The 24,930-nt window shown below is 36.5% G+C and overlaps 1 protein-coding gene across 14 annotated transcripts in view; it reads left to right on the forward strand.

The window, feature by feature from the left end:
- RGS22 (regulator of G protein signaling 22) overlaps nucleotides 1–24,930 on the forward strand; it is a 145,145-nt gene that overhangs the window by 25,434 nt on the left and 94,781 nt on the right. For 13 of the 14 annotated variants that reach the window (XM_049853627.1, XM_049853621.1, XM_049853624.1 and 10 more), the window contains 7 exons: nucleotides 3,977–4,198; nucleotides 8,652–8,737; nucleotides 9,344–9,512; nucleotides 12,661–12,790; nucleotides 14,763–15,372; nucleotides 16,527–16,688; nucleotides 24,735–24,909. In XM_049853627.1, the coding sequence (XP_049709584.1) occupies nucleotides 3,977–4,198; nucleotides 8,652–8,737; nucleotides 9,344–9,512; nucleotides 12,661–12,790; nucleotides 14,763–15,372; nucleotides 16,527–16,688; nucleotides 24,735–24,909 (1,554 nt within the window). The remainder of the gene's footprint in view (nucleotides 1–3,976; nucleotides 4,199–8,651; nucleotides 8,738–9,343; nucleotides 9,513–12,660; nucleotides 12,791–14,762; nucleotides 15,373–16,526; nucleotides 16,689–24,734; nucleotides 24,910–24,930) is intronic. The other variant, XM_049853630.1, reaches the window with a different exon arrangement.

Raw genomic sequence — 24,930 nt, forward strand, 5'->3', positions numbered from 1 at the left:
ATGATAATTAGACTAGACATAATGGTCTAGTATCACTGCTGTTGTTATTTACGGACAGATTCCCCGTTAGCCCTTGCATGTTACACAAATTTTAATTTTTTTCAGTATTTTGTATTTTCAGTATTTCTATTCATCATAGACAAATAATGAATGATCAAGTACTTATTCCTCCAAGGGCAGAAACAATGTTTTATTTATCTTCGTTTCCTCTATACTTAGGGCAGTAATTGGCACTTGAGCATTGAAAATTTTGTTGTTTTTGAAATGAACTGGGAGAAACTTTGAATCTGTTAGCTGCCACTTTCATAATCTTAGAGTCACAGTGCTCCTAAGGACCTTCAGAGATTTACTCTAACTCACAGTTTTTGAATAGGAAAATACCTATTTACCCTAGGCAAAGACTTCATCCCATTTTAATTAATTCCACAGAGGGAAATTCCAAAATTTAAGTAAATATAAATGTTTTAGCATATTATACATTTACATTTCTTTTATTAGTAGGAACATTTTGTGTCATTTTATCATGAACACAATTTTAATTTCCCTTTTATTCTTTTTTCTGTGCGTCTTTTGTAAAATACTTCTTTTAGACCAGTTGCTCTTCTCACTTTTGTGTACTTACATCCTTCAGCTTTTCTGCCTTTTTCTCCACTTAACTTGGTTCAGAGTTCAAGTTTTTTTTCAAGTGCATATGAGAAGCAGAACTTAAATTACATGGGGAGCCATAGCTACAGAGGAGTGGGAGAAATGTAGCTTTTAGTTTTCAGCCTGTGCATTTCCGGAGGTTGGTATAGACTCCGAGTGATCTGGTCTGCAGCATCCACCACATGCTGTAGCCTCTTGGCTCTGACTAGCTTTCAAGCAGTTTGGTAGTCACAGACCCAGGGTTCTGTAGTAACCTCACTGGGGGACTTGCTGCAAAACCATGAGGAAATCATTCAACGTTTCTCAGCTGCCGTTTCACTTTCTAAGTTGAAAAATCAAAGTAATTGCTAACCTAAACCCTGCCCTGGCGTCTGTGCATGTTGGAGACAGTGCCCCATCCAGAGAGTTAATAATTACCACATTAAACCTGGCTACGGTAACATCAGGTTTGAGCTATCTGAGTGTGGCGATAGTTGTGTCTGTGGTGTGTGAGCAGTCTACCTTACCAGCAGCAGACAAACAGTGCATCTATACTGCTACCAGGAGAGTCTTCCTAAAAAACAAATATGACTATGGCATCCCTTACTTAGGATTTCCTATGCCTCCCAATTTCCCAGAGGATCAAGATAAAGCCAGTACTTCTTAAATGGTATGCAAAGCCTTTTTTTTTAACCTGACCTACCTGAAGTCTTTCCCCTCTGTTCCTTAAACTTTCTATTCCAACTGCATTAAACTGTTTATAGTTACCCACATATACCATGTTGCCTCATGCCTCTGTGCCTTTACTAGTAAAACCAGAATGGCTAAGAGCACAGGCTTTGGGATGAGTACCTTGGGTTTGAATCCCAGCTCCACTAACTTCATAGGTTTATTGCTTAGCACAGTACCTGGCATGGAGTAAGTGGCCAGTACGTGCTAGTTTTAGCATATGTGAGGAAATATAGTAAAGAAGGAGAAATGGGGTATCTTAGGGACCATACTGATTTCTTACAGCCCTGAGCTAGCACTTTATGGAGTCCCTGAATGGTACAAACCGTTCATGTGCTCGGCTGCTAACTAAAAGGTTGGAGGTTTGAATCCACTCAGAGGCACTTTGGAAGAAAGCCTTGGTGATCTACTTCTGAAAAATCAGCCACTGAAAACCCTTTGGAGAACAGTTCTACTCTGATACATATGGGATCACCCACCACAAGTCAGAATTGACTCAATGGCAACTGGCTTAAGATTTGTTACTGAGGGTCTCAGAGTACGACAGGCCTCTTAAAAATTTTTGCATGAGTATTTTTTACTTCATTAGCAGGAAAGATTTTTTTAGTCCATAGTACTAACTGACATTCTTTACTTTGGATTATCACAACTTTGTGTTATTTTGGCTATCAGGTTTGAGGGTAGGAGGCAGCAAGAAGAACAAAAAATCATTAAATAAAGGTGAAGCTTGTTCCCTGGTTCCATGGACTCATAAATCATTTCCAGATGGTCTTTCACATTATATTGATCCATTCTCCCCATCCCAGTTAATATTTGATGTCCATTCCCTACCAAGTTTAATTTGGTTCTTTTCCCCAACCAGATGAATCTGGACTCTTGTTGTCAGCAGATCCATTTATCCCTACTGTTTAGTCTAGTGATAGTGTGATTCAGGGATAATATTTTATGACATTTAGGTAAGTGGCGACTGTTGGAATCTATGTTTGAAAGACAGATGCAGTGGGCAACCAATGAAATATATTTATTGAAGAAACCTTGTACACAATTTACTGCTAAGTTTTGCTGCTTATTCATTGAGCTATACTTGTCATTTTGAGGGGAGATCTTATCCCTGAGACCTTTTAGACTATGGACTGACATTCATCTTGAACTCTATTGTCTGTACACTTTGAATTCCTTGGAATGGGTAACAGCCAGACTTAAGAGATCTAGTATTATCTGACATGAAATATATATATATATATACGTATATAATTTCTAGCTCCAACTTTAAAATGACATCCTGCCATTTATTAAATTGTAACTGTATTATATCTGGCAATACCTTAGTAAAATTTGAAAGAATTAGTGCTTTCCCTAGGACTGATCCAAGAAGAAGAGTTTAGTGTCTTCTACCACCTAGCTAAACATGTTTAAATTAATCTACCTGTAGGCAGTTCTCCAAGGAGCCCTGGTGGTACAGTGGTTAAAGTGCTTGGCTGCTAACTGAAAGGTCAATGATTCCAACCCACAAGTCTCTCTGTGGGAGAAAGATGTGGCAGCCTTGGGCACTCTATGGAGCAGTTCTACTCTGTCCTGTATGGTTGCTATGAGTCAGAATTGACTTGACAGCAGTTTTTTTTTTTTTTTTTTGGTAGGCAGTTAACTGAAGGTACCCTAAAATAACTTCATATTCTGTAAGAAGAACCCGATTCTAGAGTTGGAGGCCAAAATGGGAAAAGATATAGCCCATCCATCTGCATAACAATTTATTTGCCGTTATGGAGGTGAAAGCCCCAAAGACGTTCAGTGACTTACCCAAAGTCACAGAGCTACTATTTGGCAAGTTGGCATTCAAACTCAGATCTCCTGACTTAGTTCTCTTTCTACTACATCATGCTGTTGTACATGAACTGGCTCTAAATAAAAGTTGGCAGCATTTAGTAATTACTGAGAAAAGCTCAGAATGTTATTCTCTTTCACTCTTTTTTTGTCACACTGAGAGGAATGGTGTTGAAATAACATTAAATGAAGAACACATTGAACTTAATTTTCTCCTTTTGGGTAGTGGAGACTGTTAGTTTTCATGGCTCCTGGGAGGAGCCATGAAAACTAACAGTCATTTTAGTTACTCATTCTTCCCTAGTAATTCACCTCCTTCTAAGAGGATTACCTGCTAAATATCAGGTATCTCTCTCTCTCCAGTTTGAAAGAACCACAGAGATAAAATGTTTATACAAAGAGAATTTCTGCCATAATATACCTTGACAGTTATCTCATGGGAGAAGTACATTGGGAAGGAAGGATTCATTGGTTCCCTTACCTCTAAAAACCAAAAAACCAAACCCATTGCCGTCGAGGCAATTCTGACTTATGGTGACCCTATAGGACAGAGTAGAACTGCCCCATAGGGTTTCTAAGGAGCAGCTGGTGGATTCCAACTGCCAACCTTTTTGGTTAGCAGCTGAGCTCTTAACTACTGCACCACCAAGGGATTTTAAAGCTTTTAAAAAGGAAGAGGGACTGATTAAGAACCTGAAATCCTGTGTGTTTATATATGCAGATATGTAAGTATCAAGGCTTCTTAGAGACAGTTTTTTATTTTTTTAAACTTTAAGACTATTTCCACACATTTATTTTACAGACCTTCTCAGAAGCAATTAGATTTAATGCAGATTATGGAGTTTTTGAAGTAGTTAACAATGCTCCACAGCTTCTGGAAAAACAACTGAAAAAAGTTCTGCAAAACCAACAGCCTCGAAATCCCATCTATGATGTCATAAGGAAAGGAAAGAATGATGTTAAACCTGCTCAAATGAATGCTTCCTTGGAAGATGAGACCATTAACATCAACTACAATGTTATGGTAAGAAAATATATTTGAGTTTATATTTTGCTAGATAAATAAAGCATTTGTTGAGATTAACATGAGGTTCCTTGGGCTTCACTTTCTGAAATGTGATTGTATTAAGTTTTATTATACTTACACGTACCATTTGTTAGATGCTGTAGCGTCTGTTCAGATCTAACGGCCAGTTCAGTCTAGCAGCTCTGTTGATGTTTATCAGTATGAAAAGACTTCACATATTTTGAATAGTTAGAATATCAAGTTAATTTTGGGCAATATAAACACATATATCCCCTACTTTAAGTTCAGTTGCATTGTAGAAAATGTGGGTATACAGTGAATTCATTTAAGTTTTAGATCAATTCTTTTGTGCAGTTGGGAACTGAGATATCTCACCCTTAAGTTACATCGTGTGGCTCTGACCTCCTAGACCTTAAAATTCTACTCTCAGTTTCTGGATCTTGTCTCCTTAGCATGATGTCAGGAGATCTGGGTTCTAATATTGGCTCTTCAACTTACTAGCTTGGTGTACTTGGACAAGTCACTTTGATGAATTTCATTTTCATCATCTGTCAAATGATACCTTCCCTACCTACTACTTATATTTGTTATATGGATCAAATGAAATTAATAATGGATGTTTAATAGTAGTATTTTCCATTGACTTAAAATGCCTGATAGAATTGTACTAAAATAAGACAGTTAAGACATAGCTCTACTCCAGCCTGAAAGTTCCTCAGTTCTTCTGTTGTTGAATTCAAATATATTTCTATCTTTGCTGTTTACTTCCATCAAATTAATTATTTTAGCAAAAGGATTAGGTCAAAACCTTAGGAATGTTTCCATTCTGGGACATTTTAATATATAAGATTAAGGGAGCTGTTTTTCTTTTGGTAAAATGATAATGACCTATCTCATAGTCATTATCATTAGTAGATATTACTGGAAATCTTATTTTGTTGACAAAAAAAGCAATCACTTGATTTGTTTATTTCATATAGTTTGATATAAAATTGAAAGTAATTGAAAGTCTAATACTTATCTTGCCTCAAAATTAATAACCTTTAGTTGCCTGTATGAAAAGAAGTTATAGAAAGTGTATTCACTGAAATCTAGAAATTTAGGTTATTGATATGGGAGTTGTAAGCATTTTGAGGGCAGGAGATCAGTGTCTGTGTTGTTCGCCAGTGAACCACCAACACTCAGCACACAGCCAGCCACTTAGTGGGCATTTGAAAGTATTATCCAAATTGTACTGAGTTCATAAAGTTTTATATCATATATTTATTTATTTAATCAACAAGTAATTTATTGTGTACCTGCTGTGTTGTAGATATTGTGTTACCCACCCAGTGCCGTCGAGTCGATTCTGACTCGTAGCGACATATTGTGTTAGACATTAAAAATACATCAGAGAATAAGATATGGCCACTGTCCGTGGTGAACTTACAGAGGAAACACTATATTTAAAGGAGTAGTTTACATAGGATAAAAATTGGCTTTCAGATCAAGCAAGAGAAGAAAATTATGATTGATATAAAACTGAAAAATCCAATAATTACAGCATCCAAAAACTATTTCACTTACATACTGGTTTTAAAATCCTAATAAAATATTATTAAATACAATTCAGCAGTATGTTAAAAGAAAGATATGTCAAAATCAAATGTAATCCAGGAAGGCAGGGATGGTTCAACAGTAGGAAATATTTTAATATAATACACCATATAAAGAGATGAAAGTAGAGAATCCATATGCCATAATTAATATCAATAAATGCCAAAAGACATTCAGCAAAATTCAACTAAGCAGCAGAACATATCTCACAGTTGTACTCAATAGGTCTTTGTGACTGTCATGTTTGCCACCTGTCTCAGGGTTTAGGCCTAAACTGCCTGATGGGACATCTTGCCATTCTGGGTCCAATTAAGAGATGGCCACAGGAGTTGATATATAATTCCATTAATGCTAGGGATGTCATCCTTCTCCCAGCTCATTCTGAATGAACTCTTATAGTTTGTTGGCACCTACTCTCCAGGAAAGCTCTGCTCAAGGTAGCATGGCTACCTTGAGCTTGGTTAATTAGATTATTTTCTCAAAATTCTTAATTGGGAAACAGAATGAGCAGGGAACTAAAAGTAAAAGGTCATGATGTAAGAGAAAGATCGGAGAGGCTACTGCTTCAGCAATGTTACCTGACCTTATAGTGTGGGAATCTAGTTCCACCAGGGAGGAAGTGATTGGGTCTTGATCAACTGAGAAAAAACACTTTCTAAATGAAATTTAAATTTGAAAAGAATAAAAATTAAAAAAAGGCTTATAAAAATCTTATGTTTCAAAAAAAAAATCTTATTTTCAAAGTAAGGTGGGTGACAAATTCAACCTTTGTGTTAAGGCATTTGTCTCCTTTGCAATGAGATGCAATCTGTATATTTTATAGGATATAATACTAAGAGGCACCATGAGATAAGCCGTATTTACAACATAATTGCTTACAAAATAAGTCAAGGGAAAACAGTGTAAAAGAGTTTAAGGGGGTATCTTATTCAACAATTTCTTGAAAGGCTTACATTTCTGATTTTATAGCCACTACCCCCTCCTCCAGATATTCTAAAACAACCCACCAAAGAAACCGTTCAATGATAAAGAAATAACAATGTGTGAATAGGTTTAAGGCAGGAACTTTTCTTATTTGAAATATGTATCAGCAAAAGGAGACAACACTAAAAGATTTTCCTTTTTCATGAATTGGCTCATATGAAAAAGTACTACGTGACTTTGGCCTACATACCAAAATGGAGCCCATCTACTAAATGCTCACATTGAAGACTTTTCTTTAATTTCTGATTTTACTTTATTTTTTAATTTAATTTTTAGGGCAAATACATGCAGAAAACTCAAAAGGCAATGGATTATAGTTGAATTGTTCAATTAGGTAAATATTAGGCAGATTGGTTTTACATGAACTGACTAGTCTGACAATCTTGTAGAATTCCTCAAGGGTTTATATTGATCTTTGTATGTAGTTAATGAGAACTCAGGAGTCCTGCATGATCGTCAGTGTATACCATATATGGAGTCTTTCACACTATAAGATCCAAATGCCCTTCAAGTCTCACTGATAAGCAATGAGACAATCAACAAAATGGTACTGTTTAGATACCGGGTGTTTCCATAGTTTCTTCTGCTTCTTTCATTACCCAGAAGATAGTGTTTGATGGTGGCAAGCAGATGTTTTTTGCTGAGCAGGAGGAAATCATTGTGTGCTCACTTTTCCAACCCTGGGGAGACCAATGACTTTGTACCACATGACTTTGCACCCTCATGAACATCATCTTATCAGATGTTACACCGCTGCTGTGTGAGCAATCAGTTTCCTCACTGGAGTTAGTAATGGTCTGTGTGTTGACTCTGATGCTAATGTCATAATACAGCTAGCACTATGTCAGATAACTAGTACATAGTCAAATAAAAAAAGAAGCCACATAAATGCAGACATATTAGCCTTGCGGAGATATGCACTTAGTTGTTTTATTTATTAGTAGCATTTGTTTAGTGTCTAAGGTATTGGCATTCTTTAGAGTTCTGGGGAAAATGAATATAAGAAAAAACAGAATCAATAGTGAGTAAGTGTTTCAGGATAAACAGCAACTATCATAAACTCAGTAGTTTTGTATTGCCCTCACAAGCTCAAGTTAAAATCTTATAAAATTCATAATCAGGACTCTACCTACTTCTCCTGCCTTCCCTGCTTTGTCCCTCAGATCTCCTCCTGTGATCTAGTTATACTAAACTTATTTTTGTTTTCCTCTCCTGCTTCCATCCTCAACCTAGCTAATCATGCTTCAGGTCAAAGTGTGGCATTTTCTATGAGAAACATTTTTTGGTTTTAGTGCCCCGTGGGCTCCGCAGAAATCTGTACTTGTGGCACTTGCAGTACTGCTGTAATTGCATATTGTCTATAAACTCCTTCAGTGCAGGGTGTTAGCTTTCATACTAACCTGGGTATCCCCAGGATAATGCCTGAGGATGTTAAATATTTAACAAAAAATTTTAAAACTTAGAGGAACAAGGGGCCTGCGTGTTCGCCTTACCAAGCTTTCCTGGCTTGTTCTTGCCCTGGTTGTGATTTTTTTTTAACCCATTTTATGGCTGTGAAAATACTGAGACCGACTGACTTTTTTTCCATTCCTCCCGCTTCAATAAGTTATTTATCTTTTCTGGATTTGACTTTCTCATCCGTAAAATGGAGATAATAATGGTTGATGCAGGGTTGTTGAGAGAATTAGAGGTACCAGAAGGCAAGAAGTGGCCTCAGCTTTGACTCAGGGTTACTGCTTGCTCTTGTGCCAATAGAAGGTAGGAGCAGGTCTCTTAGTGATAGCTGGAGTTCATTATTGCTCATGTAGTTAGGTCTTAATTGTCCTGAAGATTTTACTTGACACTCTCTTTTTCATTTTTCCTGTAACAGTGTCTTAGTCGTGAACAAGGTATTAAATGGATCAAAAAGGAGAGACTTCCAGCGTTTCTGGAAAGTGATTGCTACTTTGAGTACAGGTATTGTGGTCCTACATTGTACATTTTTTTAAAAAATGGCTATTACTTTTTTCTATGTAGAATCATTTTTCTGTACTTTCTTGGTATAATTGTATACCTTTTAACTCATTGGCGTTTGAATCCCACCTGCTATGGAATAAGAGTGATAACACAGGGGTAAAAAAAAATCACTTTTCCAAAGAGATTTCACAGAAAAAGTACCTAAGTGTACTTCAGTTGTACTTTTTTGATCATTTTATGTAGTGGTAATAATGGTATTTATGTGCAAAGTATTAAAAAAAAGTCATGGAAAAGATAGAATGTCATTGTGGAGGGCCAAGTGTTTTAAAAGGTTTCCTGGCTTGTAAAGTATACATACTAAACATTCTGAAATTTTGCCAAAATTTAATTATCATTTTAAAAAGAAAAATAAATTAAAACAATAATTATTCATTAATGTTGTATGAATAAGCCACTAATTTTAGCAGAGCCTAAGAGAATCATCCCATAGAGTTGGGAGGGGAATTTGACTTGAATACGTAAAATAAAATTTTAGTGATTTCTTTTCTTTCTAAATTCTACCATGTTTGAAACTTATTTCAAGTTTGTATGATTTCTAAAATGCAGGTTAGCCAAATTGGTCTCACAAGTAAGATGGAGCAGATCAGGCACAAGTATCATACTAGATACAGATTTTTACCCCTGGGTCCAGCAAAAACCACCCAGTTTACCACCTCCTTCAGATGAAGAAGAAAATCTAATAATTATGAAAAAGTTCTACATTTCTCTTGGCGAGGTAAAAGCCTGAGTTATGTGTGTGTGTGTGTTTTAGAGAGACTTGGTACTTCAGTGAAACATCTCTTTTTAGGCACTTGAACTTCATTTGTACTACTTGAATAGGAAAAGCGATTTCAAATACCATTAAAGCAGTTTTAGCAATAGTTCTTGTGGATTGTTGACTCATTTACTATGCACTCTTACCTGAAATGTAGTTAGAAATATTATCCTCATGTGTACAAAGGAACAAAAGCAAGATTGAAGAACATGTTTGGTGCAACCTAGGAAGCATGGATAACTTGAATTATATCCACGGTTTTGTTGCTCGTTCCAAAATTTTTTATTATTTGGATTCTGTTAATTTTATAAGGTCCCTGGGTGGCTACTAACCTAAAGGTGGATGGTTCAAACCCTCCCAGCAGTGCTGCAGAAGAAAGGCCTGGTGATCTGCTACGGTAAAAGATTGCAGCCAAGAAAAACGTGTGGAGCATTTCTACTCTGTAACACGTGGGGTCTCCATGAGTCAGAATCGACTTGATAGCAGTGGGTTTTTATTACTTTTGTTCTTAAAAGACGATAAATTGAGTCTTACCTATTTTCTGTGCTATTCCTCAGTAGCAAAATGCGTTACCGTTTAACTGTTATCCTAAGGTAAATTTATCCTCCAGGATTGGAGACGTGTCTGGCATGTGAAAAGATTTAACCTAGAATCAAATGTCCTTTTCAAGAGTCCTTGTATAGTGAAAACTGTTGTTTGGTCTTTGGTCTCTAATTGTCGGATGTCATCTCTGGGAAGGCACTTCTGATGCACCATTCTATACAGCGCATGCTGAAGTCTTACTCAAAATGAGGAACAGCAAATACGTGGCCCGTGTGCTGCTCCTCCCTTAGTTTCCATCCATGGCAGACATTGCTAATTAATGATGGCAGCTTTCCTGCTGAGCTAGAGCTTGGCTCCAAATTCTTGTCAACTCAGCACTCTGGGCACGCACTTGGAATTGATCAAAGGTGTCACATAAGAGAAAACCTATTTGTCATCTCTGTTGGAATGGATAGACTTATCCTATCTTACTTGAATATTTTTTCATCTTTAGCTTCTATCTAATTTTGAAATTTAGCCTTTATTTCAGTAGTAATTGGCCGAATTGTTTAAAATTATGCTAGTTCCATTATTTCCACAGAATAATGCTCAGTTATGCACCAACAGCACATTTTCCTTCTTTCTTATGCTTATTTGTAGCTATTTTTTTCTCTTATATATTATACAAATGTCAGAAATATCATAAAATATGTCCTAAAAATAGAGGACAATAAAGATGAGAAGGGAAGAATTGATCTAGGGGAATAAATTCTGATTATGCACTTACATGTGAATTTAATCAAGTGCAAGTTAGGGAGTAAAATCTAAGCTAGTTTACTTAGTATTTTCTGAGATGAAAAATTCATTTTTGTTCACTTGGTTAACTATATATATTAAGTAATACTTATGTTTATATATTATCTTTTTTCTACATCTTTGAGCCCCTTAAATTATTTAAATCACAGGAATATATAGGAATTAATATTTATGATAGTTGGTACTATTTCTTTAAGATCTCACTTATACCATCTAAATATAAATAATTGGCCCATCTCTTGGAAGTATAATTAACTGCGTTTATTTATTTATTTTTTTATGTCTAGCTGCCTACTTCTTTGTCTCTTCCCCTTTACTCCCTCATTCTTTTGATAACAGTGGAAATAGCAAGGACACTGGTCTTTCTTAACTCCTTGACAGTTCCTTATTATTTTGGCCTTCTTTCCGTGTATAGGGTACTACTTAGAATGATCACTCAATAAGTATATATTGAATGAACATATAATTAATATGTTAATTGCTTTTAAAGGAAGGAAAAGAGACAACAGAAGTAGATTAGTGTCTTTGGAACCTTTTATCTACCCACAAAACCTCACTTCTGAGAGAGACAATGACTACCCTGATGGCAGTTTCCGTTTCTTTCTGTCTTGCTTTTGGTCTTAGGGTATGGCTTGACTTGCTCTCTTAACTCTGTGTAAGAGTCAGGGAACAATATCTCTTCCATTTGAGCTCTGCCTTTTTTGTTGGTATTCCTTAACCTAAGTGCCAACCAGCTGACTCAGTTAGTTGGAAAAATGAGAATGAGAGTAGGTAACACCGGACACTCTCTTTTTTGCTTCTTTTGAACAACGTGGATTCCTGTGGTCTTGGTTGAGGTGCACAAAGATTCATTAAAAGAAAGCACAGAAAAGCACTAATGATGGGGAAAGTGTTGATAAATTAGGCTGTATTAAAACTAAGAACTTTAACCATCAAGAGAAAGAATTTAGACAGGGAAAAGACAAGACAGATTGGGAGAAGATTTTTGTAATACATATATCTGGCAAATGACTCATACCCAGATTATGAAGAACTATAAGACAACAAGAAAAAGGCAGATAACCCGATAGAAAAGTGAACAAAAGCTTGCACAGGCATTTCACAATGAAGCCATCCAGGTAGCCAATAAATACATGGAAAGATGCTCAACTTCATCAGTCATCACACAGATAGATGTAAATGAGATACCACTACGTACTCACTAGAATGGCTGAAATTAAAATGATGGATGATACCAAGCGTTTCAGTTAGACCTCTCATACATAGAGTGTTAAATTAGTATGTTACTGTTAACTGCCGTGGATTTGGCGCCCTAGTCAGAAAACCCAATTCACAGCAGCACAAAACACTGCCTGGCCCTGCAGCATCCGCAGATTGCTTGTAGATCGGACCATTGTGATCCATAGAGCTTTCCTTGGCTGATTATTTGGAAGTAGATTGCCAGGCTTTTCTCCCTAGTCTGTGTTAGTCTGGAAGCTCTACTGAAGCCTTTCCAGCATCACAGCAACATGCAGGCCTTCACTGACTCACGGGTGGTGGCTATGCCTGAAGCGCATTGGATGGGAAGAGAACCGGGCCCGGAAGGGGAGAATTCTACCACTGAATCACCACTGCCCCCTAAAATTAGTATAACCACCAGAAAACTTTGGCAAGGGATAATTTTTCCTTTACATATTGTACTGGTCAAATTTAATACTATTATTATGATTTGCCCAGGTTTGTGATTGGAGGAATACTGTTACGTTAAACAAATGTGCTCTTTTCTTCCTAGGCCTCCTATACTCAAACAAAAGATTGGTTTACATTGGCAAAACAAAGTCAGCAAACAGTATCAACATTCTCATTACCCTGTTGTGTGTTCAACAACAAAATTACATCACCAGTTATTTCATCTGTTTCTGGTAAGCAGAAAAGAACAGGAATGATTTCAGAACTCCTCTTCAGCCTCTTTTTTATTCTAATCTTGTAATAATGCTTAATGGTTGGGGAGAAAAAATGATCCCCCTATTCTACATCCTTCTGTTTTTTTGAGAGGCAAATTGGTATAATGCCAAGAGCATGGGTGTAGAACTCAAACTCTGATACTTTTGATAATGTTCTCAGAGCCTTACTTTTTTTTATCTGTTAGATTGGAATAATACTACATGCTGAATACGTAGAAAATGTCGCCAAGTGCCTGGCCCTTAATAGGCTGTCAAATGTTTGTCTTGTCTTCATGTCCTATCACCTTTACAAGTTTTATTATTGAGCTTTTGAAATAAAGTGGGGGCAACGTGTATCTCTTCTTAAAAGTAAATTATTTACTTTGTAAAAGTAAATGCTTCAGACTAGTTTTTACCTTTAAAAGCTCTACTGTGGGGGCTTTTGGTGGATGATACAAAATGTTCATAAAAATAGAGAAGGAACCTGCTGAAGTGGAGATCATTAACATATGATATTGCTAGAGGAAAAATCTAGATGTGATTTGGGAGAGGAACTCTGCAAATCACTAACGGTTCTGAGCCAATCCCTTGGAAGAAGTATAAGCCACTCATAAACACTGGGGAAAATAATCTGGATTCTCTAGAACTGAACTTAAATCTAAATGAAGATACAAATAATTCCCCTAATTGAAAATAGCTGGATTTATAGGTTCCTTGCTGTTTCCCCAAAATAGGGAAGCAGAAAATTGAAGAGTAAAAGTAGTAAACAGGAAGAGAAAGCACAGCAGAAAGGTAGTGAGCAGAAATGCCAGCCCTGCTCTCACCTGTGTCCTCCCTTCAATTCTGTGGGATTGAGTGTATGCCCAGTCTGTTTTCACAGTTTACAGAAGTCTAATCTTTTAATATTGGGGAAATTGGGTATACTTGTTTTCAATAAAATTGTAATGAGACATGTCTGGTTCATAGAGATTTAAAATCTGGTAACTGAGAAAATGGCCTTTTATGTCCCACTGAGGGTGAGACACAAATAACAACTGAGTTTCCTGATCCATGGCATTTCACCTGGGGGTGGTTTTGCCATATGAAATGAAGCACTAACTTCAGATATTTCATTGATTTCTGAAAGAGAATAATCGCTAAATGCCTTTAGAAAAAGTGTAAAAATCCATTCATGTTTGTACGTCCTCTTAAGTACCTTGTGCTGTTTTGTCACTCTAATGATATGTTGTAAGTATGACAGAAATTGAATCTTTCTGATAAAATAGTGAATTTTTAAAAATTGCTGATATTGACTCCAGTTCTGATCTGTTAATCTATGGTAGCAAGTTTTCTTTTATCATATAACATGAAATACTAAAATTACGTACCATTGCTTAATGTATATATTCTAATTCTTTAATGGACTTGGCATTTAGGTATTGACATTCTGTATCAGCCTGAAATATTACATTTTAGAAGTGTATGGTTTTAAGAGCCCTAATGGTGCAGCGATTAAGCTCTTGGCTATGAACTGAAAAGTTGACAGTTTGAAACCACCCAGCATCTCTGTGGAAGAAAGACCTGGCGATCTGCTCCTGTAAAGATCACAACCTAGAAAACCCTGTGGGGCAGTTCTGCTCTGTCATACAGGGTCACTATGAGTTGAAGCCGACTCAACAGCACTCAATAACAACCACAATGCCTTTTTTAATATCCTCTGTATTAGAGATATCAAATATTTGGCTGATGTGCCATAATTATCCATGTTTAGGGAAGAGAAGCCTAGTCCCTGTTGTCCGTTTTTTCCCTGCTGGTCCGAAATATGACTTCAGAATCCATCTTAAGACACTGGTCCATGCAGTCACTATGCATTAGAATTGGCTAAAAAAAAAAAACTATAGCGTCTATTTAATTTTTTAAAAAGTGCTTTGTACTCATATTGAATCTAATGGCCTTTTATGATTTAATACAGAAAGTTTTATCTTTGATGATGGAGTTCACCCCAGGACAAAAAAGGGCCCATCTACAACCACTGAATTAATTTCTGAAGAAGAAGGGTCTGTAGCCCTACACGATACTCCTTCTCAAGCTCTTCTGAGAGTGTACCTTGAAAAGCAAGAGGATGTTGACAAAAACCTGACAGTACATTTTCCAACATGGGAAGAATTTTTAAGATCTTATGTAACCTTCATTTTGAGAGCAGCAATTCATCAAATTATTGGAAAGCCACTTGGAGAAAGCTCAGGTTATATAAACTTCACCAATGTAGCACAAGTGGTATTTGACAGCTTTTTTGAGCCTGTCCCGAAGAATAATGCTTTTATAGGTGAAGCAGTTCAAGCCACAAAGGAAAAGTCAGAAGAGAACTTAGAACTAGCAAGTTTAAGTTCAAAGAGTGAAAGCATTGGACCAGAGAGCAGGGCCGACTGGTGTATTTCCCACAGAACATATGACATTGGCAATAGAAAAGAGTTCGAAAGATTTAAGAAATTTATGAAAGGAACATTAGGAGAGAGATATTGGTGGCTATGGATGGATATTGAGAGGTTAAAAGTTCTTAAAGACTCTGAAAGACATCAAAGGTATTTTTATTTTTCAATAATTTTTAAAACAAAATATATTACTCTGGGTTGCTTTAGCTCAGGAAAAAAGCCTGAAATAAATTAGTCTACAGACCAATGTAGTTTATATTTTTGGAATGAATAATAATAGAATATATTTTATTATGATAATAAGTATTAATTTCAGTTTCCTGATTTCATAGCTTTCAGATACTAATGGTAGCAATTATTTGGTTTTGTGCAATGTTTCTTCCTATAAATTCTAAAACTGCTTTCAAGTTATTCTATTTTAATTTTATAACATCCCAGTGATGTAGAAAAAAACAGCAACGCAGTTGTTTTAATGACATTTAGAACATATAGCTCACTGTCGTATAGCCTTAGAAGAGCATGGGCCGTCAAATAGTTGATTGTGAAGCATAATCTGATTGATCATGGGGTGGAAGGCCACTACCACTTTTCAAGACCTATCAGGGAAGGTAAATGCAAGCAACCTACATAGGTTCTTCAGGATCAATACTGTATTAGTTCCTGTTGCTACAGCAACAAATTACCACAGACTTGGCCTAAAGCAACACAAATTTATTCTCTTACAAATCAGAAGTCTAAAATGGACATGCATGGTTGTGTTCCTTCTGGAGGCACTAGGGGAGAATCCATTTCTTTGCCTTTTTCAGCTTCTGGAGGCTGCCTTCTTTCCTTGGCTTGTGGCCCCTTCATTCATCTTCAAAGCCAGCAGTGTAGCATTTTCCCTCCTCTCTGATCTCTGCTTCTGTTCTATTTTATCTATGAATCTGACCTTCCTGCCTCCCTCTTAGAAGGACTCTTAAGATTACACTAGGTTTACCCAAAAAAATCCAGGATAATCTCCCCATCTCAAAATCCTTAATTTAATCACATCTGCAAAGTCCCTTTTGCCATGTAGGTAATGTATTCACAGGTTCTGGGGATTAGGATGTGGACTCTTTGTGAGGACATTATTCAGTCTACCACAAATACCTTTGCCATTCCTATGAGAAATATTTTCATCTCTTCAAAATGTTCAGTACCCCTGTAACTTGAGTGTTGGTTCTGAGCTAGTTCATTACTTGTATGAAACATTTTAGAAATGATAACATTTGGTTAGTTGAATGTTGTATCACTTCGTGTGTATATGTATGTATGTTTTATTTTAGACATCTTGAGAAGATGAAAAAATGCTATCTAGTGAGCAGTGGAGATTGTTACCTTTCTCTAGAAATCTTATCAAAACTTAAACTGCTAGATGGATCTCAGTGGAATGAAGAACACTTAAAAAGTATTCAGTCTGAGGTTGTAAAACCATTGCTTCTATATTGGTAAGACAAAGTAACATGAATCCAAGTTATTTACTTAAACTTTTCTTAGGCAAGTTAAAGAGTTATACTTTTTTGTCTTATGGATGTATTTATTTATAGAAATTTAGTGTAAGTTATTATATATTTGACCTTCCCCAAAATACTTATTCTGTAGCTAATCTGGATGTTTGGGTAACTTGAGATCCATAATAAGGCTAGAGAGTACTTAAGTTCCCTTTTAATTTTGTGAGTGTATTCTTCTACACCTGACGTTTTTATAGTCTGTACCCCCTCAAATTGATATGTGTGTGTGTGTGTGTGTGTATACATGTAGCCAGTTACATACTTATCCTCTCAAAAAACATTTTTGAACACTAACTGTAGGCCTAGTGCTATGCTGAGGATACAGAGGTAAAATAGTCAGGGTGATTATAGTCTACTGGCCAAAAGGTCAGCAGTTATCCACCAGGCACTCCTTGGAAACTCTGTGGGGCAGTTCTACTCTGTCCTGTAAGATTTCTCTGAGTCGGACCCAACTCGAAAGCAATGGATTTTTTGGGGGGCGGGGGGGAGTATACATGTGAAAATAAAATGTGATGAATGTGCAGAGTACAGAGAAGAGGTAATATTTTACCTGAAACTCGAGGGGACTCTAAGCAAATACATGCTGTAGCTGTACTTCTTCCAAGACAGATTCCTGGTCCTTCTTCTGTCAGTCCATGGTATACTTAATATTCTTCGCCAGAACTGTAATTCAAAGATATCATTTCTTCTTCAGTCTTCCTTATTCTTTGTCCAGCTTTTGCATGCATATAAGGCAATTGAAGATACCGTGGTTTGGGTCAGGTGCACCTCAGTCCTCAAAGTGACATTTTTGCTTTGTAACACTTTAAAAAGGTCTTTTGCAGTAGGTTTACCCAATGCACTGTATCATTTGATTTCTTGACTGCAGCTTCCATGGGCATTGACTGTGGATCCAAATAAAATGAAATCCTTGACAACTTCAATATTTTCTCCATTTATCATGATGTTGCTTACTGGTCTAGTTGTGAGGATTTTGTTTTCTTAATGTTGAGGTGTAATCCATATACTGTCTCTGTAGTTTTGCCTTTTCCAGAATATCGTTTAGCTGGAATCATACAATATCTAGCTTTTTTCAGATTGGCTTCTTTCACTTAGAAATACGCATTTAAGGTTCCTCCATGTCTACTTGTAGCTTGTTAGCTTATTTCTTTTTATTGCTGAATAGTATTCCATTGATGGGCTCAAGCATAACAATGATTGTAAGGATGGTGCATGACTGGGCAGTGTTTTGTTCCGTGGTACATAGGGTCGCTATGAGTCGGAACCTACTCGATGGCACCTAACAACAACAATATTCCCATGAATGGATGTACCACAGTTTATCCATTCATTTATTGAAGGACATCTTGGTTGCGTCCAATTTTTGGCAGTTATGAATAAAGCTGCTGTAAACATTCATGTGCAAGTTCTTATGTGGACATAATTTTTCAACTTATTTGTTTAATACTAGGAGCAAGATCACTTATAATACTAGTATTATAATACTGTGTTACTTATAATACTATAATACTAAGAGCGAGGTTGCTCAGCTTTTTAAGAAAGTGCGAGACTGTCTTCCAAAGTGGCTGTACACTTTGAATTCCCGCCCGCAATGAATGAGAGTTTCTGTTGCTCCTCATCCTCTTCAGCATTTGGTGTCAGTGTTTTGGATTTTAGCCGTTTTTTAATAGGTCGTAAATTTTTTTTACTTTTTTTTAATAGGTGTGTCGCTATGTGTCGGAATCAACTTGACAGCAGTGGGTTTTCTTTTAATAGGTGTGTAGTAGTATCTCATTGTTATTTTAATTTGAAATTCTCTAATGATATAACACATAGAGCACCTTTTCATATATTTACCTGCCATCTCTGTATCTTCCTTGATTAGATGTGTTTTCAGATATTTTGATCATTTTTGAATTGGATTTTTTGCTTTCTTATTGTTGAGTTTTAAGAGTTCTTTTTATATCTTGGATAAAAGTCTTTTATCAGATATGTGTTTTGAAAATATTTTCTCGCAGTTTGTAGCCTCTCATTTACTTTTCTTAAAAGTGTCTTTCACAAAGCAGAAATCTTTAATGAAGTCCAACTTATAAAGTTTTTCTTTTATAGGTCATGGTTTTGGTATTGTATTTAAAAAGTTAATGTCAAACCCAAAATCACCTAGATTTTCTCCTGTGTTATCGTCTTCAAGTTTTATAGTTTTTTAGTTTAACATTTAAGTCTGTAATCCATTTTGAGTTAATTTTGTCTAAGGTGTAAGGGCTGTGTCTAGATTATTATTATGTTTTGCATATGATGTCCAGTTCTAGCACCATTTGTCAAAAAGACTATCCTGCTTTGAATTGCCTTTGTTCCTTTGTCAAAGATCAGTTAACTATTTGTGAGGGTCTGTTTCTGGACTCAGAGCCCTGGTGGTGCAGTGGTTAAGAGCTATGGCATGCTGCAGCTAACCAAAAAGGTCAGCAGTTTGAATCCACCAGCCATTCCTTGGAAACCCTATGAGGCAGTTCTACTCTGTCCTCTAGGGTCGCTATGGGTTGGTATTGAATAGCTGGCAACGGGTTTTTTTTTTTTTTTCTGGGATCTGTATTCTGTTCCATTCATCTGTTTGTTTCTTCACCAGTACCACACTGTTGTGGTCACTGTCGCTTTCCAGTAAGCCGTGAAGTCTGTAGTGTCAGTCCTCTGACTTTGTTCTCCAGTATTATGTTGGATATTCTGAGTCTTTTTCCTTCCCATATAAAATTAGGATCATTTTCAATATCCACAGAAAAACTTTTTGGAATTTTGATTGGGATTGTATTGAACCTATAGATCATGTTGGGCATATGACATATTGATAATATTGACTCTTCCTATCCATGAACATGGGATACCTCTGTATTTATTTATATCTCCTTTGATTTCTTTCATCAGAGTTATGTAATTTTCGTTATATAGGTTTTGTATATGTTTTGTTAGATACATAGCTAAGTATTTAAGTCTTCGGGGGTGCTAATATAAATGGAGTTGTGTTTTAAATTTCTAATTCCAGTTGTTCATTGCTGGTATATAGGAAAGCAATTGTCTTTTGTATGTTAACCTAGTATTCGGCAACCTTGCTATAGTTGCTTATTAGTTCCAGGATTTGTTGTTGTTGCTGATGTCATTTCTTTGGGATTTTCTTTATAGACAGTCATTATCATCTGTGAGCAAAGATGCTTTCTTCTTTCCAAATCATTATAACATTTATTTATTTTCCTTGTTTAAATGCATTTAGCTAGGACTCCCAGTAGAGTGTTTAATAGGAGTGGTGAAAGAGGACATGCTTTTCTTCTTCCTGATCATAGAGAGAAGGCATCTAGTTTTTCACCATTAAGTATGATGTTACCAGTAGATTAAAAAATTTTTTTTGTTGTTGTTTTGGTGAAAGTATACACTGCCAAAGATAAACCATTTCAACAATTTCTATATGTACAATTCAGTGACCTTGATTACATTCTTCAAGTTGTGCTACCATTCTTGCTATCTTTTCCCAAATTATTCTACCACCATTATCTTAAATTCACTTTCCCTAAGTTTGTGCTTTAACCTTTTGAGTTGCTGTTGTCTATTTAATCTCATATATGTATGTGTATGTCTATACGTGTGTGTGTATACATATATATATTTTTAGATGTTCTTTATCAAGGTAAAAGTTATCCTTTATTCCTAGTTTGCTGAGAGTTTTTATCATGAATGGGTATTGGAGTTTGTTAAATGTTTTTTCTAGATCTATTGATACGGTCCTATAATTTTTCCTGTTTAATCTGTTCTTGTGATGAGTTACATTAATTGATTTTTTTAAATTTTATTGTGCTTTAGGTTATAGTTTACAGTGCAAATTAGTTTCTTATTCAAAATTTATACACAAATAGTTTTGTGACATTGGATGCAATCCCCACAGTGTGTCAGCACTCTCCCCTTTTTCATCCCAGGTTCCCCTTGTCCATTCGTATGGTTTACCTGTCCCTTCCTGCCTTCTTTTTATTTATTTATTTTTTATATTCTACTTTAGATGAAGGTATACAGAACAAACTAGTTTCTCATTAAACAGTTAGTACACATACTGTTTTAGGATCTTGATCAGCAACCCCACAACATGTTGACACTCTTCCTTCTCAACCTTGGGCTCCCTATTACCAGGTTTCCTGTTCCCTCCTGACTTCTCACCCTTGCCCCTGGGCTGGTGTGCCTCTTTAGTCTTGTTTTGTGTAATGGGCCTGTCCAATCTTTGGCTGAAGGGTGAACCTCAGGAGCGACTTCATTACTGAGCTGAAAGGGTGTCTGGGGGCCATACTCTAGGGGTTTCTCCAATATCTGTCAGACCAGTGAGTCTGGTCTTTTTTTGTGTGAGTTAGAATTTTGTTCTACACTTTTCTCCAGCTCTGTCCAGGACCTTCTATCGTGATCCCTGTCAGAGCAGTTAGTGGTGGTAGCCAGGCACCACCTAGCTGTACTGGACTCAGTCTGGTGGAGGCTATGGTAGTTGTGGTTCCTTAGTCCTTTGGACTACTCTTTCCGTTGTGTCTTTGGTTTTCTTCATTCTCTCTTGCTCCAGACAGGGCGAGACCAGTGGAGTATCTTAGATGGCCACTCACAAGCTTTTAAGACCCCAGGCACTACTCACCAAAGTAGGAGGTTAAACATTGCCTTTATAAACTATGTTATGCCAATTGAGCTAGATATCCCCTGAGACCATGGTCTCCAGCCCTCTGCCTAGTAATTTGGTCCCTCAGAGACTTTGGATGTATCCATGGAGCTTCCATGACCTTACCTTGGTTAGGTTGTGCTGGCTCCCCCAGTACTGTCTTACCCTTCACCAGAGTTACCACTTATCTATTGTCTATTTAGTGTTTTTCCTTCCCCTCCCTCATAAGTATCAAAGATTGTTTCTTTTTGTGTGTAAACCTTTTCATGAGTTTTTATAGTAGTGGTCTCATATAATATTTGTCTATTTGTGATCGACCTGTTTCACTCAGCACAGTGCCCTCCAGGTTCATCCATGTTGTGAGACGTTTTGCAGATTCATCATTGTTCTTTATAGTTGTGTAGTATTCCTTTGTGTGTATGTACCATAGTTTGTTTATCCATTCATCTGTTGATGGGCACTTAGGTTGTTTCCATTTTTTGCTATTGTGAATAATGCTGCAAAGAATATGGTTGTACATATGTCTATTTGTTTGATGGCTCTTACTTCTCTAGGATATATTCCTAGGAGTGGGATTGCTGGATCATATGGTATTTTTATTCTAGCTCTTTAAGGAAATGCCATATCGTTTTCCAAAATATTTATACCATTTTGCATTCCTACCAGCAGTGCATAAGAGTTCTAATCTCCCTGCAGCCTTTCCAACATTTATTATTATTATTTTTTTGATTAGTGTCCATAATGTCAGGGTGAGATGGTATCTCATTTTGGTTTTCGTTTGCATTTCTTGAATGACTGGTGATTGGGAACTTTCCTCATGTGTCTGTTAGCTGCCTGAATGTCTCCTTTGGTGAAGTGTCTGTTCATATCCTTTGCCTATATTTTAATTGGATTTATTTGTCTTTTTATTGGAGAGGTGTTGGATTTTCCTGTAGATTTTAGAGATTAGACCTTTTTTTGGTTCGTAATAGCCAAACATTTTCCCAGTCTATAGGCTCTCTTTTGGTAAAGTCTTTTGATGAGTATAATTGTTTAATTTTTAGAAGATCCCAGTTATCTAGCTTATCTTCTGGTGTTTGTGTATTGTTAGTTATGGTTCATATCCTGTTAATGCTGTGTATTAGGGCCTCTAGTGTTGACCATAGTTTTTCCTTCCTGATTTTTATAGTATTTGGTTTTATATTTAGCCCTTTCATCCATTTTGAATTAGTTTTTGTGTATGGTGTGAGGTATAGGTCCTGTTTCATTTTTTTTCCAGATGAACATCCAGTTTTGCCAGCACCATTTATTAAAAAGACTCTTTCCATCACTTAATGTTCTTTAGACCTTTGTCAAAGATCAGGTGACAGTGTTGTTGTTGTTAGGTGCCATCAAGTTGGTCCCGACTCATAGCAATCCTATGTACAACAGAACGAAACGGTGTCCCGTCCTGCACCATCCTTACAATTGTTGTTATGCTTGAGCTCGTTGTTGCAGCCACTGTGTCAATCCATCTTATTGAGGGTCTTCCTGTTTTTCACTGACCCTCTACTTTACCAAGCATGATGTCCTTCTCCAGAGACTAATCCCTCCTGATAGCATGTCCAAAGTATTTGAGATGTAGTCTCACCATCATTGCTTCTAAGGAGCATTCTGGTTTTACTTCTTCCAAGACAGATTTGTTCGTTTTTCTGCTAGTCCATGGTATAGTCGGTATTCTTTGCCAACACCGTAATTCAAAGGTGTCAATTCTGGATTGCATGGTATATCTAAATTTTTAATGGTCAGCCGCACCTTAGTCCTCAAAATGACGTCTTTGCCTTTCAACACTTTAAAGAGATCTTTCGTAGCGGGTTTGTGCAGTGCAATGTGTCCTTTGATTTCTTGACTACTGCTTCCATGGGCATTGATTATGGATTCAAGTAAAGTGAAATCCTTGACAACTTGAATCTTTTTTCTGATTATCATGATGTTGCTTATTGGACTAGTTGTATTTTTCTTTACGTTGAAGTGTAATTCATACTTAAGGCTGTAGTGTTTGATCTTCATCAGTAAGTACTTCAAGTCCTCTTTCAGCAAGCAAGGTTGTGTCATCTGCATATCACAGGTTGTTAATTAGTCTTCCTTCAATCCTGATGCCCCATTCTTCTTCATATAGTTCAGCTTCTCAGAGTATTTGCCCAGCATACAGACTGAATAAATATGGTGAAAGGATACAACCCTGATGCACACCTTCTGGGACTTTAAACCACACAGTATCCCCTTGTTCTGTTCCAATGACTGCCTCTTGGTCTATGTACAGGTTCCTCACTAGCACAGTTAATTGTTCTGGAACTTATTAGAAACGCACATTCTCAGCAGGAGTTCGAACTGGAATGAATTGGTTGGAAGCCCTGCAGAGAACAGATCAATGGTTGCCAGGAGTTAGGGGTGGAGGGAGGGTGTAATGACAAAAGGGTATTATGAAAGAGTTTTTTGAGGTGATGGAATTGTTTTGTATCCTAAATTAATTATGTGCTTTGGATTCTCTTCCACTTGCAGTCTGTGTTCACATCAAGGGGATATCTGTCTTATTCCTATTTTAATGTGATACCAGGGCCTGTAAGATATGGAGTAGGAATTAGACTTTGGGCTGTGGCATCAGGGGAAAAACCTGGCCCAAACAGCAATTAGTAACAGGCTCTGACAGCTGGAGTTAACCCTATGTCCAATGAAGAGCCCACAGACTGAATAACAGACTATCCACCCAATTAAGTGTGACGTTGGTATTGTGCCAAACATTCCTTTTCCTAAGTTTCTGGTAGTAATGTAGGTCTTTCATTTATAGCAGTTGTTGTAAAATTAATTCTTACCTTCAAATTTAAGGCTTGAAAATAGAGAATATGAATAATAACCCACTTTAGTAGTATACATAAGCATTATGAAAAATGTTTATATATTTAAAAATGTGAACTACCAGCTTTTATCTTGGTATTATAGATAAGTACTAAGCTGCTCTAAAATGATCACAGGTGCAGTTTATGCTCATTTTACTAGAAATGTAGGTAATTTAAAAATATCTTCAGTGATGGATACATCGGCTTCTTGTTATCAAGTAGATAATAATTTAAACATTCCTTTATGATTTTTTTCTGATGTTTATTGCCTTTTGTATGAGTGTATGGCACTGCAGGCAGTTTACATATCATAGAAAAATATTTTTTAAGGCCAGGCAGCAGAAAAATAAGTACAAATGAATACAAAATGGGTATAAACAGACTGATAAGTATAAGCACAGCTGTTATATATTTTGTCGGCTTTTGATTTTTGAGGATTATTGTCTAGTTTAATCTTAAATTTGTTGTTTAACTTAATAGGGCACCACGATTCTGTGTTACTCATTCAGGCTCAACAAAATATGCTAGTGCTGAACTGAAATTCTGGCATCTCCGTCAAGAGAAACCAAGGAAAGATATTGACCCTTTTCCACAAATGGCAACTCTCTTGCCATTAAGACCTAAATCTTGCATTCCACAGATATCTGAAATCCAGGTAGGATGTATGTTATTAAAT

Source organism: Elephas maximus, chromosome 15 (genome assembly GCF_024166365.1).
Source record: "Elephas maximus indicus isolate mEleMax1 chromosome 15, mEleMax1 primary haplotype, whole genome shotgun sequence".
Classification (NCBI taxonomy): Eukaryota; Metazoa; Chordata; class Mammalia; order Proboscidea; family Elephantidae; genus Elephas; species Elephas maximus.